Here is a 13,365-nt window from a genome sequence, read left to right on the forward strand (position 1 = left end):
TTTTTTTTTTTTTTGAGTGATTCTTTTTAATCCATGGTTGGTTGGTTTTTAGGATTTGACTCTTTTCTCCCCATTTATATACATGGCTCTTTTGCCCCTTTTGCTGGCAGGGTCAGAGAACTCAGGTCAGTTTTTAGAGTCTTAGTGGATGTGACAGGTAAGCAGAGAGAGCAGGAGAGGGAGGCCCATTCAGTCATTCACGCAATACATGCTCGCTCGCTCTCTTGCACATAAAAACAGTGACTACAAAGTGTTCCCAAGCTCTCTACTCCTGCACTGAACTGCTATGTGTGGTAGTATTGTTGGGCTTGCCAGCCTTGCGTTCATAATTTACAAGTCTCTGTCCGACAAGGTACCTACAAGGACGAGAAACAACAAGATAAACAAGACAATCATATGGTGATAAACTTATCCAGGTCTTATTCTTGTAAGTCTTAAGCCATACTCAGGACTCACTTGTCGTTCTTGATGTGTTCATAAAGGCGCTTGAATTGTCGGATTTGGAAAGAGAGTATTCCCATCAGCACCACTACCATCAGGAGGAAGGGGTAGATTCTCCTCTGCACCAGATTCTGCATCTCCATAGTGACCCCTACACAGAGAGAGAAGGGAAAAGTAGTTTGTGTTCTCAGCCTCAGACGGCATACCCAAAGACCATTCATGGACCAACTGATGCAAATTGTACACAAAAAATGGTAAGCGTTGGCTGAAATGACCAGCTCCAGACATCACCAGTCTACTGGGAAGCAATGTTGTGTTTACAAGGTACCAGACTGATGCAATGTGCCCTTCTGAAAAAGAGCAAGTCGCTGGAATTGTGAGGTTCATGGCATTCAATCTTTTGGAGGACATGGCAATCAACTTGGATTCGGTTTTCTAATCTGATCTTTAGGACTGAAGCCCCATTCACATTGTCAACGATTCTGTTGCTAAATGTCGCAATTCTCTGTACTTTGTCGCTAGTGGGTATATCTACTGTTGTTGTTCAAATGTTATTGTTAGGCTGCACAACTGCCCATAGCTTTACAAAATCTGATTACAGATGTACTAAATTGCCAGTAAAACTGGAATACATTACACTTGTTTGACAAGGAATCATTTGTTTTGCCTCTAATAATGAACATTACGCAGGGGAGAGCTGTGCTCAATACACCATATCATGAACAAGACGAACAATCTATTAATGTTTGAATTAAACTCGCTCACAATGTCGCCAATTTCTGGAAAATTATCCAATTTGAAAAAAATTATTTACTTGCTGCTAAAAATTAGCATGCTGGACGGGAAAGTGTTATAAACTGCAACAAAACTCGGTGCATTATATCAACACAATTATATCAATCACTGTTTTACTATATCCATGTAAGTGGTTCCAGAAACATGATATAAAACAGTGAAATCAATGAGAACAACTCCGTCTTTCCAGCAATCGACTCCATTATCTCACTCTCACAGGAGACAGATGACGTGAGTTTCACTGCCTTTTCTCATTAGATGTCGCTGCGTGATATCGTTCTGCATAAAGTTGAACTATTCTGAATTGTCACGTCTTTTGCATGCCCACATTCTGTCGCCAATGGTCGCTGTCGCACAAGTCACCAGTTCTCATTGAAAATGAATGGTCTCCTGATGCACCCGCTTTATCCAAAGCGACTTACAGAGCCCTTATTACAGGGACAATCCCCCCGGAGCAACCTGGAGTTAAGTGCCTTGCTCAAGGACACAATGGTGATGACTGTGGGGATCGAACCAGTGACCTTCTGCTTAACAGTTTAGTGCTTTAGCCCACTACGCCACCACCACTATTACCAGACACAGTAAATAACCTGTGTGTATATCATTTGCTGTATTAATTATACAAGAATCTAGTCTTACAATGACTGTGTAACTGTCAGTTTGGAAAAAAGAGGGCAGAAAACAGGAAATCTGGTACCTCCATCATTTGAAATTTTACAGCATTATTCACATTCATCTATACACCGTTTCCAAAACTAGTGACTTGTTTACTCATTCACTACATTGAGTGTCACATAGTATATTTAAACCAATCACATCACGAATAATAAAAAAAAATAAAAAAATCCAGAAATCCAATCAGAAAGTTCAGAAGCATATCTAAAAAAAAATTGAATCTGATCAGTGCAAGAATCAAACGAGATATTCTCAAGCACAATTGGACATTGGTTTATTCACCCATAAATGATCATGTAAATAATAAACTGTTGTTGGTTGTCACATTGTATTTTGATCAGATGGCCTTCTAGTAGGTGGTTTTTGCCAGAATAAGCTGCAATGTGGACCAGACTTTATTCAAGTAGTCAAAATCTAGCATAGCAAGACAAGTGGATTCTTAAATCTGTTTGAATGGATGTTTACAAGGACGGAATAAAATGTAGAGAGTGAAGCCAAAAGTTTACTTCGGTCAGACACAAACGATAGGTGCATGCATACAGGATGCGCAACGCAAATTTCGTCATCAGCAGAGTGCTCGAGCACTGAATGCGTGCGGGCTGATTTTTCTAACGGAGTGTACTCTGAACGCTCAGAATGTGCATGCGGCTGGAATTATTTGCACCAAGTAGTGTGTCCACAAGGTGGCAACGCTCACAATTAAGCCTTTGCAGTCACAAAGAAGTGCTAGAAGATGCAAACGCCAGTATACAACAGGAGACAAAGGTGGAAACAACAACAGTGGATGTGCACGTCAAGAGCGCATATATGAGGAGGTAAGGAGATCCCTGCAATGTATAATTTAAATCTGAAGAAATATAAAGATATATTTATTGGTCTAAACTACTGCAGAGAAATAGTATCTCATAGCAGTCGTAGTGCACATGCGAACCTATGCAGGTGGTTGACGCACAGTCTTATGAAGTATATTTTGAAAGGCTACAATTCGACTGAACACAGACACCAAGCCTCTGGGTCAAAACAGAATGACACTTTGGGCTTGAGAGCTCTAACAAACACTTACCAAGGAGGGGGACGATGCCTACAACGATCACGTAGGGGATACAGAGAGAAAGCAGCAGCACAGCAATGACCGGTGCAGCCAGCTTCCTGATGATGAAATGAAGGTCAATGTTCCGGATTCCATTGGCGTACACCTGGAAAAAGAGTGTGAAGGATGTGAATCAACCTCGGTCAACCTCTCCAGAGAGGTAATAACCACATAGAGGTCGAGAACCATGATAGTCATGGCAGACACTAACCTGCTCAATAACTGTCTTTAGCCACCACTGGGGACCCATGAGGGTGATGGCAGCAATGATTTTGGCATGTAGCACTCCTAAGGCCCAGTCCTTAATGACACAAATAAAAATAGTTAGTCCTCTAGTTGCTTTCCTCTGAGATGGTCATGCCTCTATGGCTCACTTAGTGCTTTTGGAAATAATGTTTACCAAGCAGAAGAATTGGATTTGCATGGCAAAATCAAGCATTTCAAGAACTGTTTGCTGTTGGCTTAAATCCAATTAAAGTCTGTATTCCAGTACATCATTGACATACCTCATTAGTTCAAACAAACAGAGCACAGTACAAGCCCAAAAAAAAAAAAAAAAGCTAGGTCAGATCAATACTGACACACAGCAAGCAATGCCAGTGGAGAATAATATAGCTCAGTAAATGCTCTTTTTAAAATGTGTGTGTATAAGAAACAACCAACACAAGTGGTTTAAGTTGATTGACAAGCCACATAAGTGATATTAGATAGCGATATTCCTACAGAGTTTTTGCAGCTGTGAAGCCCCCACAACTAGATGGATTTAAACCTGTCAATTTAAAGTTTAATTTAGTACAATTAATAATATAAAAAATTATGCATTAAAAAATGAATGCAATTCATATTTAGACATATTCCTACTATCAGAGTAATTCAAGCTTGAACTAGCAACTGTTTTCAGCAGAGGGCATTAAGCAAAACTCCAGTAATAAAAGTACTTATTTTCCTACCATACAAGCAATTCAAGCTTGCAGTACATCTGTGCCTCAATAGGTGGTCCTGTAATTAATTTAATTAAAAACAATTTAGCGATTGACAGCCCTAGTTGAGCAATTTATTAAAAGAACAGGCTAACAAAATGATTCTGACTACAATGTACTGCTGTCAACAGGGCTGAGAAACTAAATTCAAATTTTGTATTGGAAAATATTCAAATTTTAAAGACATTATTTTAGGTAATGGTAAAATCTACAAGACATCTGATCCACAAGAGGGTGTAACAAATCAATATTAACCACTCAGCACTATTACAGCGATTACTTTTCTGGCTGTAAACAAATGTGTGTAAAATTATTAAGTCAAAAGATTTAGCCAGTTCATGTTCTAAAATATCAAGTAAAAACTTTAAATGAGAGATGGAATGCTTCAAAAAATGGTTCTATGTTAACTTAGTGTGTTGCACTGTAGCCTGTACTGGTGTTATAGTACTACCACAGACTCAAGCTTCGTGAAACAAGCATACTACTACAGCGTTTTTCATTAAATACAGTTGTATGCATGTACCTAATGCTAAAGGGATAGTTCACCCAAAAATCTTTCAGAATTTACCCTCATTCCATCCCAGATGTGTTTGAATTTCTTTCTTCTGTAGAACACAAACAAAGATTTTTAGAATAATAATATATAATATTTCAGCTCTGTAGGTTATTTCAATGCAAGTGAATGGTTTAAAAGACATTTAAAGCTCATGAAACTGAAAAAAGCACAAAGACAGCATAAAAGTAATCCATACGACTTGGGTAAGAACAGACTAAAATGTAACTCCTTTTTAACTGTACATCTTGCCATCGCAGTCTCTAGGCACAATCATGATTTCAAACTAGATTGCACTTCCTAGTGCTTCACGCACACAGAGCGATAGATGGCTACAGGAAGTGTAATCGAGTTTGAAATCATGATTGCCAAGGAGACTGCTGATGTCACGATATACACTGGGGGCCAAAAGTTTGGAATAATGTACAGGTTTTGCTCTTATGGAAAGAAATTGGTACTTTTATTCACCAAAGTGGCATTCAACTGATCACAATGTATAGTCAGGACATTAATAACGTTAAAAAAAAAATTTAAAAAAAAACACTATTACAATTCTCATTTATTTATCTTCTTAAACTACTTCAAAGAGCTCATCAAAAAATCCTTCATGTGCAGCAATGACAGCTTTGCAGATCCTTGGCATTCAAGCTGTCACTTTGTCCAGATACTCAGGTGACATTTCACCCCACGCCTTGTTGGACACTTCTCATGCACCTTACAGTCTAGCTGATCCCACAAAAGCTCAATGGGGTTAAGATCCATACAGTGGCGGTTCTGGCTTACTTTGTGCCCTAGACGAGGCCCTTTGTGCCCATATGACGTGGCGACCCCCCCCCAATATCAACAACATGAGAAACAGATCAATATTTATGTCCTTTTTATACTCTAAATCTCCACTTTCACATCTGAAAGTCATATTTGATGACGGTTTAGTTTCACTTTCACATCTGAATGTGTAAGTGGAGATTTAGAGAAAAAAGGGACATAAATATTGATCTGTTTCTCACCCACATTTATCATGTCGCTCGTGAAGACATAGATTTAACCACTGGAGTCTTATGGATTACTTTTATGCTGCATTTACGTGCTTTTGGAGTTCTGGCCAACATTCACTTGAATTTTATGGACCTACAGAGCTGAAATATTCTTCTAAAAATATTTATTTATATTCTGCAAAAGAAAGCAAGCCATGTTTCTGGAATGGCATGAGGGTGAGAAAATGATGAGAGAATATATAAACTCAGCAAAAAAGAAACATCCCTTTTCAGGATTTAATTTTGTAAAAATCCAAATATCTTTACAGATGTTTATTGTAAAGTGTTTAAACAATGTTTTCCATGCTTGCTCAATGAACATTAAACAATTAATTAACATGCATCTGTGGACCGCTCATTAAGACTAACAGCTTAAACTAACAGTTATAAAAACTTAGGACACTAAAGAGACTGAGTCTGGACAGTGGAGTGGGAGCAGCGTAGTGGGCTAAAGCACATAACTGGTAATCAGAAGGTCACTGGTTCTATACCCACAGCCACCACCATTGTATCCTTGAGCAAGGCACTTAACTCCAGGTTGCTCCAGGGGGATTGTCCTTTGGATAAAAGCGTCTGACAAATGCATAAATGTAAATGACTCTGAAAAACACCAAATGAAAGATGCGCAGGACCCTGCTCATCTGCGTGAATGTGCCTAAAGTTGCGTTCACACTACCAGCTACTTTGTTGCTGCATATCGCTAGTGGTGTGTATCGAGAGTCTGAACAGCACCGTTTCTTTCCAATTAATATTATGGTACGTTTATTCTCTATATCTGATCATTCATATGGCTTTGTTTGCTGTCATACATGTAACACATTTACAAAAATGATTTAATTGTTCATTTTCCAGACTATTTGATGATTTAAACCTACTTGGAATCCCCGAAATCTCAGATACACCTTTCCACGCATAATCTTTCTTAAATATACAATGATATGGGCAGAGACATATCTATAACACTGGTAAATTACTATCAGCAAGGATTAGCCTTTTCTCCATCTTGAAGTCACTGCAGGAGCTGAGAGAGAAATCACGTGAGCTCTACCATCTTTTCTCGTATTGGCTGTCGCTCCCGAAAGTCGCTCTTCATTTGCATATACATTTCTCAACTGTGTTGCATTGCTGGACATGCCCACATCCGGTCACCGTCGCTTGTGTCACCGGAAGTTGCCAGCGCTCATTGAAAATTAATGAGATGAGGTCGTTTGGTCGCTGCGTGACGCTGGCAGTGTGAATGAAGCTTTAGGCATGCTGAATGGAGGCATGAGGACCGCAGATGTGGCCAGGACAATAAATTGCAATGTCCATACTGTGAGATGCCTAAGACAGTGCTACAGGGAGACTGGAAGGACAGCCGATCATCCTCGCAGCGGCAGACCATGTGTCACAACACCTGCGCAGGATCGGTACATCAGAATATCACACCTGCGAGACAGGTAAAAGATGGCAATAACAACTGTCCAAGTTAAACCAGGAATGCACAATCCCTCCATCAGTGCTCAGACTGTCCACAATAGGCTGAGAGGTGCTTGACTGATGGCTTGTATGCCTGTTGTAAATCAGGTCCTAACCAGACATCACTGGCAACAACGTCGCCTATGGGCACAAACCCACCTTCACTGGACCAGACAGGACTGGCAAAAAGTGCTCTTCACTAACGATTCACTGGTTTGTCTCACCAGGGGTGATGGTCGGACTCAAGTTTATCATCAAAAGAATGAGCGTTACACCGAGGCCTGTACTCTGGAGCATGATCGAAATGGAGGTGGAGGGTCCGTCATGGTCTGGGGTGGTGTGTCACAGCATCATCGGACTGAGCTTGCTGTCATTGCTGGCAGTCTCAATGCTGTGCGCTACAGGGAAGACATCCTCTTCCCTCATGTGGTACACTTCCTGCAGGCTCCCTGATATGACCCTCCAGCATGACAATGCCACCAGCCATACTGCTCATTCTGTGCGTGATTTCCTGCAAGGCAGGAATGTCAGTGTTCTACCATGGCCAGCAAAGAGCCCAGATCTCAATCTCATTGAGCACGTCTGGGACCTGTTGGATCGTAGGGTGAGGGCTAGGGCCATTCCCCCCAGAAATGTTCAGGAACTTGCAAGAACCTTGGTGAAAGAGTGGGGTAACATCTCGCAGCAAGAACGGGCAAATCTGGTGCAGTGCATGAGGAGGAGATGCACTGCAGTACTTAATGCAGCTGGTGGCCACACCAGATACTGACTGTTACTTATGCTTAACCTTTTCTGCTTTTTTTTTTTTCCGTTTAAAAAAACAAACAAAAGCTGAATTCCACTTTGGTGAATTAAAGTACAAATTTCCTTCCGAAACAGCAAAATCTGTACATTATTCCAAACCTTTGGCCCCTAGTGTATACTGAAAATGAAGTTACATTTTGGTCTGTTCTCACCCAAAATTGATTGGATTGATTCAGATGACATTGATTAACCCACTGGAGTCTTATGGATTACAATAATACTGCCTTTCAACTGCGGAGCTTCAAAAGGTCTAGCCACCATTCACTTGCATTGTATGGACCTACAGAGCGGAGATATTCTTCAAGAAATGTTTGTGTTCTGCAGAAGAAAGTCATACACATCTGGGATGGCATGAGGGTGAGTAAAGGATGAAAATTTTCATTTTTGTGTGAACTATCCCTTTAAGCAGATATAAGCTGACAATAGAGCAAGGCATAGTCAAGACCTCCACCTCTTTTGCTATGCAAGTATGTGCTAGACGGACTCCATTGACTGTTGTGCCGTCTCGTGGGTTTTTTCAGCATGTCGTAAAGTAACAATGCATTTTTTCAGACATTTTGTCAATTTAAAAGGAAATTCAAATTGTAAAATGCGTCTTGAGACACCCGTGTTTTGGTTTATTCCCTTCACTGCGTCTGTTTCAGCCCAAGAATATAAGTCATCATCAGGGCTCACATCCGAAATTCAAATGCTCATTTTGGCATTCGAATGTGCATTTTTATCTTAAATGCAACAAATACTAAAACGTTAATTTGACAGCCTTACTTCAATGAATCTGACTTTATTAGTTACAACCATCAAAACATTTCCTCCAACTACATTCAGTGCAGCCCCACGAATTGTGATTTACCTGCCAGGGGTAGAAGAGAGGTGTCTGATCCAGTGGAACTCTAAGAGGAGCTACAATTACCAGCTCAAAAAGCAGTCCCAAGAGCAGAGGAATCACTCCAGCCAACAGCACGGCAACAATCAGAGTCTTCATGATCTGAATTCAAACAAACAAACAAATAAACAAACAAACAAACAAGGCTCTTTATGAAATCGGCTGTCTTATTTTCATTTTTATCAATGATTTTAAATTAATTGAGACTGGGACTGTCGAGTTATTAAAATAAAAAAAAGACAAAAAAGCACCACGTAAATAACTTTCACTGCCATCAAACCTTGCATGATGCATATTTGAATATACCCGAATTTGGACAAGATTTAAGAGCTACTGCATAAGAGAAGATTTTCAGTGAAATAATAACCTTTTTTTTTTGTCTTGTCCTCAGTGTACATTCATGGAAAAGAGCAGGGTGAGTAAATGATTGAGGCAGAGTAAATTAACCATTCCTCAGAGTTTAAATAATGGTAAAACAAATGCAAATCTCCTGTAAATTATCTGAACTGTACAGTTTCTTTCATTTTCAGGGGAAATTCAAGAGATTAAGTACCATAAGGGTCCACTCCTGGACTTTCAGCAGAATGACTCTGCGGCCCTGAGGCATCCAAGCCAGCAGCACTGTAATTGCTCTGATGGACAGCCAGCACACATACAGCCCACATGCTGCAGTGTACAACTCATGGATCTTAGCACTGCCCGTCCAGAAGGACATAAGCCAGCGGCCTGTAAACACTGAGATAAACGGGTGAAGAGCAGTAAAGTAACATTAGTAAAAGAGTCCCGGGAGTCTCCACCTGAGAGCATAATAAAGCTCAAAATGGAAATAAAGCAAAGGTTTAGAGGTAAAGGATCGATTTTAAAAGATAATTAGTCTTTAAATCAAGATCTAAAAAATATTATTAGTTGATCTCTCACCTGGTAATGTAAGACACACCAAGCTGGCCAAAAGCAGCGTCACACACATGAACAGTATTAGCAATACAATCTAAAGGGAGCACAAACAAAATAAACATTACTAAACTAAATAAATTTGAAAATATTATGGGATGTACCACAAAACTTCTCATATCCAGAATGTTGGCTGAAGAATAAAAGACTAAGAGTTATACCCTTAGAGGGAATTTCATGGGGCGGTGATAGGGCTGAAAACCCACTGGGCCTCCCTGCTGCAGTATGGCCTGATGGGCAGCGTGCAGTCCCTCTCCCACCACAGGAATGGCATTGTTACGTGGCTGCTGCTGGTTGTTGTTGGCCTGCTGGTTAGCATTGTTTTCATTGTCTTCCTGGTCTCCCAGCAAATAAGAGTGCAAGTCTCTGAAAGGTGTCGAACAAAATTAAGTGTCATTATTTTAAGTTTTTTGAGAGAATCAACTTGATGTAAAGAGTAACATTTCGTTAAAGAGAGCATGTGAGACTCACAGTAAGTACCCAGCGGTCACTGTCCAGGCTCTAACCAGACCTTTGAGCCACTGCCGTGTGTGTCCCTGTTCCAACAAAGCAGGAAGAACAACCTGCAGCAACAGCAACTCGAGAGATAATTCACTCACTGGAGCATCACTGAGAAAGAAGAGAGAAAAAGGAAGTCATTAAATTAGTGTATTAAATTATGGTTTTGTTGTTTTTCTTAAAGGAATAGTTCACCCAAATATGATAATTCCCTCATCATTTAATCATACTTATGTAGTCTCAAACTCGTATGATTTACTTCCGCAGAACACAAAGCAATTTCAATGGAGAATTGATGTCTGTTTGTCCATAAAATGCTAGTGAATGGTGACCCATCTCTCAAGCTCCAAAAAATGACAACATAAAGATAATCAAACAGACATCGTATTGCTTTAAAATATCTTTGTTTGTGTTCCACGGAAGAAAAAAAGTCATATGAGTTTAAGATGGCAAGAATAAATTATGAGATTATAATTTTTGGGTGAACTATTCCTTTAAGCAATTGTTCAGGATTTTGAAGAAGGAACATTTACAGAAAAAGATGTGTAGTGTTGAAAATAAAATAGACAGTCTTTTGTCTTGTCTCATAGAATTTTAGAACTTTAGAATTGTTTTTAGAATAAATCTTTTGTCATTGTAAATAAGTCCAGAAATGTAAAACCTAGTTATAGACATTTGATATTTGAATAATCTATATCGGCCAATACATAAATGTCAACATAAATGAATTAACGTCAAGTTATTAGCTTTGATTTACCAGTACCTTGAAGCAAATGTAGTATTGTTAAATTGGGAATGTGGAATGACACAGTTTAAATCAATAGCATGCACTTCTCAATGTTTAAAGATATAAAGAAAGAAAAAACACTTTTGTTTATCCTCTCTCGGTACCCCACTATTAGATGATGACCCAGCAAAATGTTTTGTGGATCATCTCTGTAAAATTCCACTTAAAACTGCTACAACACGCATCACTCCTGTCGACTCTTGTTGGAAAAGCAAGCGCTTGTCAGATAAATGGAGCACAGCAACCGTTACTAAGACAGGATTGGTTAGAAACGCCTTCAAGGTGGGCCTTAGCAAAGGGGATAATTGATTGATTAACAGAAGTGTTTGTTCCGTCAAGTGTTAGACCAAATCTACAGATGTCCTTGTTCAATGCTTATTGCACATTTCCTTTTTCAATATATTTGTGATTTTGAGAATATTGGTTAAAAGTAGCATTCATTATGCATTTAATTCACCAATTATATGCTATCCTTTTCATATATATATATATATATATATATATACATACATACATACATACATACATACATACACACACACACAAAATAATGCACAGATTTTGCTCTTATGGAAACAAATTGGTACTTTTATTCACCAAAGTGGCATTCAACTGATCATCTAGTCAGAACATTAATAATGTGAAAAATTACTACAAAGTGTTCATCAAAAAATCCTCCATGTGCAGCAATGACAGCTTTGCAGATCTTTGCCATTCTAGCTGTCAGTTTGTCCAGATATTCAGGTAACATTTCACCCCACGCTTCAATCTAGCTGATCCCAAAAAAGCTCAGTCCATAACACTCTTTTCCAATTATCTGTTGTCCAATGTCTGCGTTTCCTTTCCCACTAACATTTTCTTTTTGTTTTTTGTTTCAAAAGTGGCTTTTTCTTTGCAATTTTTCTCATAAGGCCTGCACCCCTGAGTCTTCTCTTTACGGTTGTACATTCAATTGGTGTTGTGCTGGTAGAATTCAATAAAGGAGTCACTGAATAGTATAGCCTTCATTCCTCAAAACAATGACTGACTGACGAGTTTAGAGAAAGCCGTTTCTCTTTTGCCATTTTTGACCTAATCTCTTATGCAGTCCATCGATTTCGAAGATGACGTCATTTCTAGGATGCATTGTTAGAATGTTGAGGCAACCGCTGCTGTCGGCGGTGCCATTGAATGTGGCTATGAAGCCCAATCCGGGAGCCACATGTCCTGCCGCAGTAGGGACATGTGAATGCTGAGTATGAGTATGGATATAGTTGTGGCTGTGCGCGTTGGTGTCTGTGCTGATGCAGCTCAGTTCTGTGTTGAGCGCGCTGTAATTCGATCTGTTGGGCCCCCAGATCGCATGCAGAACTCCATGCCTGACGGTTGGCAGCTGTTGTTTCCAGGACTCCAGGGTTGATGACACAGCTTTTCAGGGTCTCCTTGAGGTGATCCTTGTAGCGACGCTTTTGACCCCCAGGTCTCCGGTTGGCTGCGTATATCTGCCCATAGAGGACTTGCCGGGGTAGGCGGTGGGAGGGCATGCGGATAACATGTCCAACCCATCGCAGTTGCTGCCTAGCAAGGATTGCCTCCATGCTGCTGGTGTTGGTGCGCTGTAAGATGTCCGTGTGGGGGATTTTGTCTTTCCATGTGACTCCTAGTATGCGCTGGAGGCATCTGATGTGAAAACCCTCAAGACACCGAACATGCCTGCGATAGGGAGTCCATGCTTCTGCACCAAAGAGCAGGGTGGAGACACAGACTGCCTGGTAGACGGCCGCTTTAGCGAAAGTACGGAGATCCTTATTAGCAAAGACTCGAGATCGAAGTCTGCCAAAGGCAGAGGAGGCGAGATTTATGCGTGCCTGGATCTCGTTGTCTATGAGGCAGGTGGGTGTTAGAATGCTTCCAAGGTAGCAGAAGTGCTGAACAACCTTTACTGGTGTGCCATGAATGTAGAATTCAGGGGGTGTGGGGGTTGGAACCGTGGTCTGTGCAATGATCTCTGTCTTTTGGATGTTGGCTTGTAGGCCACAAGCTTGATACACTGTGCATACAACATCCAACGTGTGCTGCATTGCGGTAGAGCTGTGGGCTAGGAGGGCACAGTCATCGGCATATTGCAGTTCATGAATTGTGAGGGCGGTGCACTTGGTGATGGCTTGCAGGCGGCGAAGGTTAAAAAGGTTCCTGTCCAGACGAAACTGTATGCAAACACCCTCGTCGGGGCTGAGGGAGTTGCGGGAGAGGAGGGTAACTGCTGCCAGGAAGAGGTTGAAGATCACTGGAGCCAGTACACACCCCTGTTTGACTCCTACCTGCATAGGAAAGGAGGGGGATTGAGATGTACCCACAATCACACGAGCCTGCATGCCAACGTGAAACTGTTGTAGGATGGACAGAAATCTTGGAGGCACCCCAAACTTCTCCAGAA

General features: G+C 40.6%; 1 protein-coding gene across 1 annotated transcript in view; it reads right to left on the reverse strand.

Moving 5' to 3' along the window:
• LOC127645542 (E3 ubiquitin-protein ligase MARCHF6) overlaps window positions 1-13,365 on the reverse strand; it is a 32,105-nt gene continuing 18,740 nt past the window's right edge. Inside the window, exons 18-26 of the mRNA XM_052129195.1 lie at window positions 10,136-10,273; window positions 9,826-10,030; window positions 9,632-9,701; window positions 9,267-9,448; window positions 8,681-8,815; window positions 3,213-3,302; window positions 2,975-3,107; window positions 457-592; window positions 1-356 (exon numbers count right to left, since the gene is read on the reverse strand). Of these exons, the coding sequence (XP_051985155.1) occupies window positions 266-356; window positions 457-592; window positions 2,975-3,107; window positions 3,213-3,302; window positions 8,681-8,815; window positions 9,267-9,448; window positions 9,632-9,701; window positions 9,826-10,030; window positions 10,136-10,273 (1,180 nt within the window). The 3' untranslated portion in view covers window positions 1-265. The remainder of the gene's footprint in view (window positions 357-456; window positions 593-2,974; window positions 3,108-3,212; window positions 3,303-8,680; window positions 8,816-9,266; window positions 9,449-9,631; window positions 9,702-9,825; window positions 10,031-10,135; window positions 10,274-13,365) is intronic.

Source organism: Xyrauchen texanus, chromosome 6 (genome assembly GCF_025860055.1).
Source record: "Xyrauchen texanus isolate HMW12.3.18 chromosome 6, RBS_HiC_50CHRs, whole genome shotgun sequence".
Taxonomy (NCBI): domain Eukaryota; kingdom Metazoa; phylum Chordata; class Actinopteri; order Cypriniformes; family Catostomidae; genus Xyrauchen; species Xyrauchen texanus.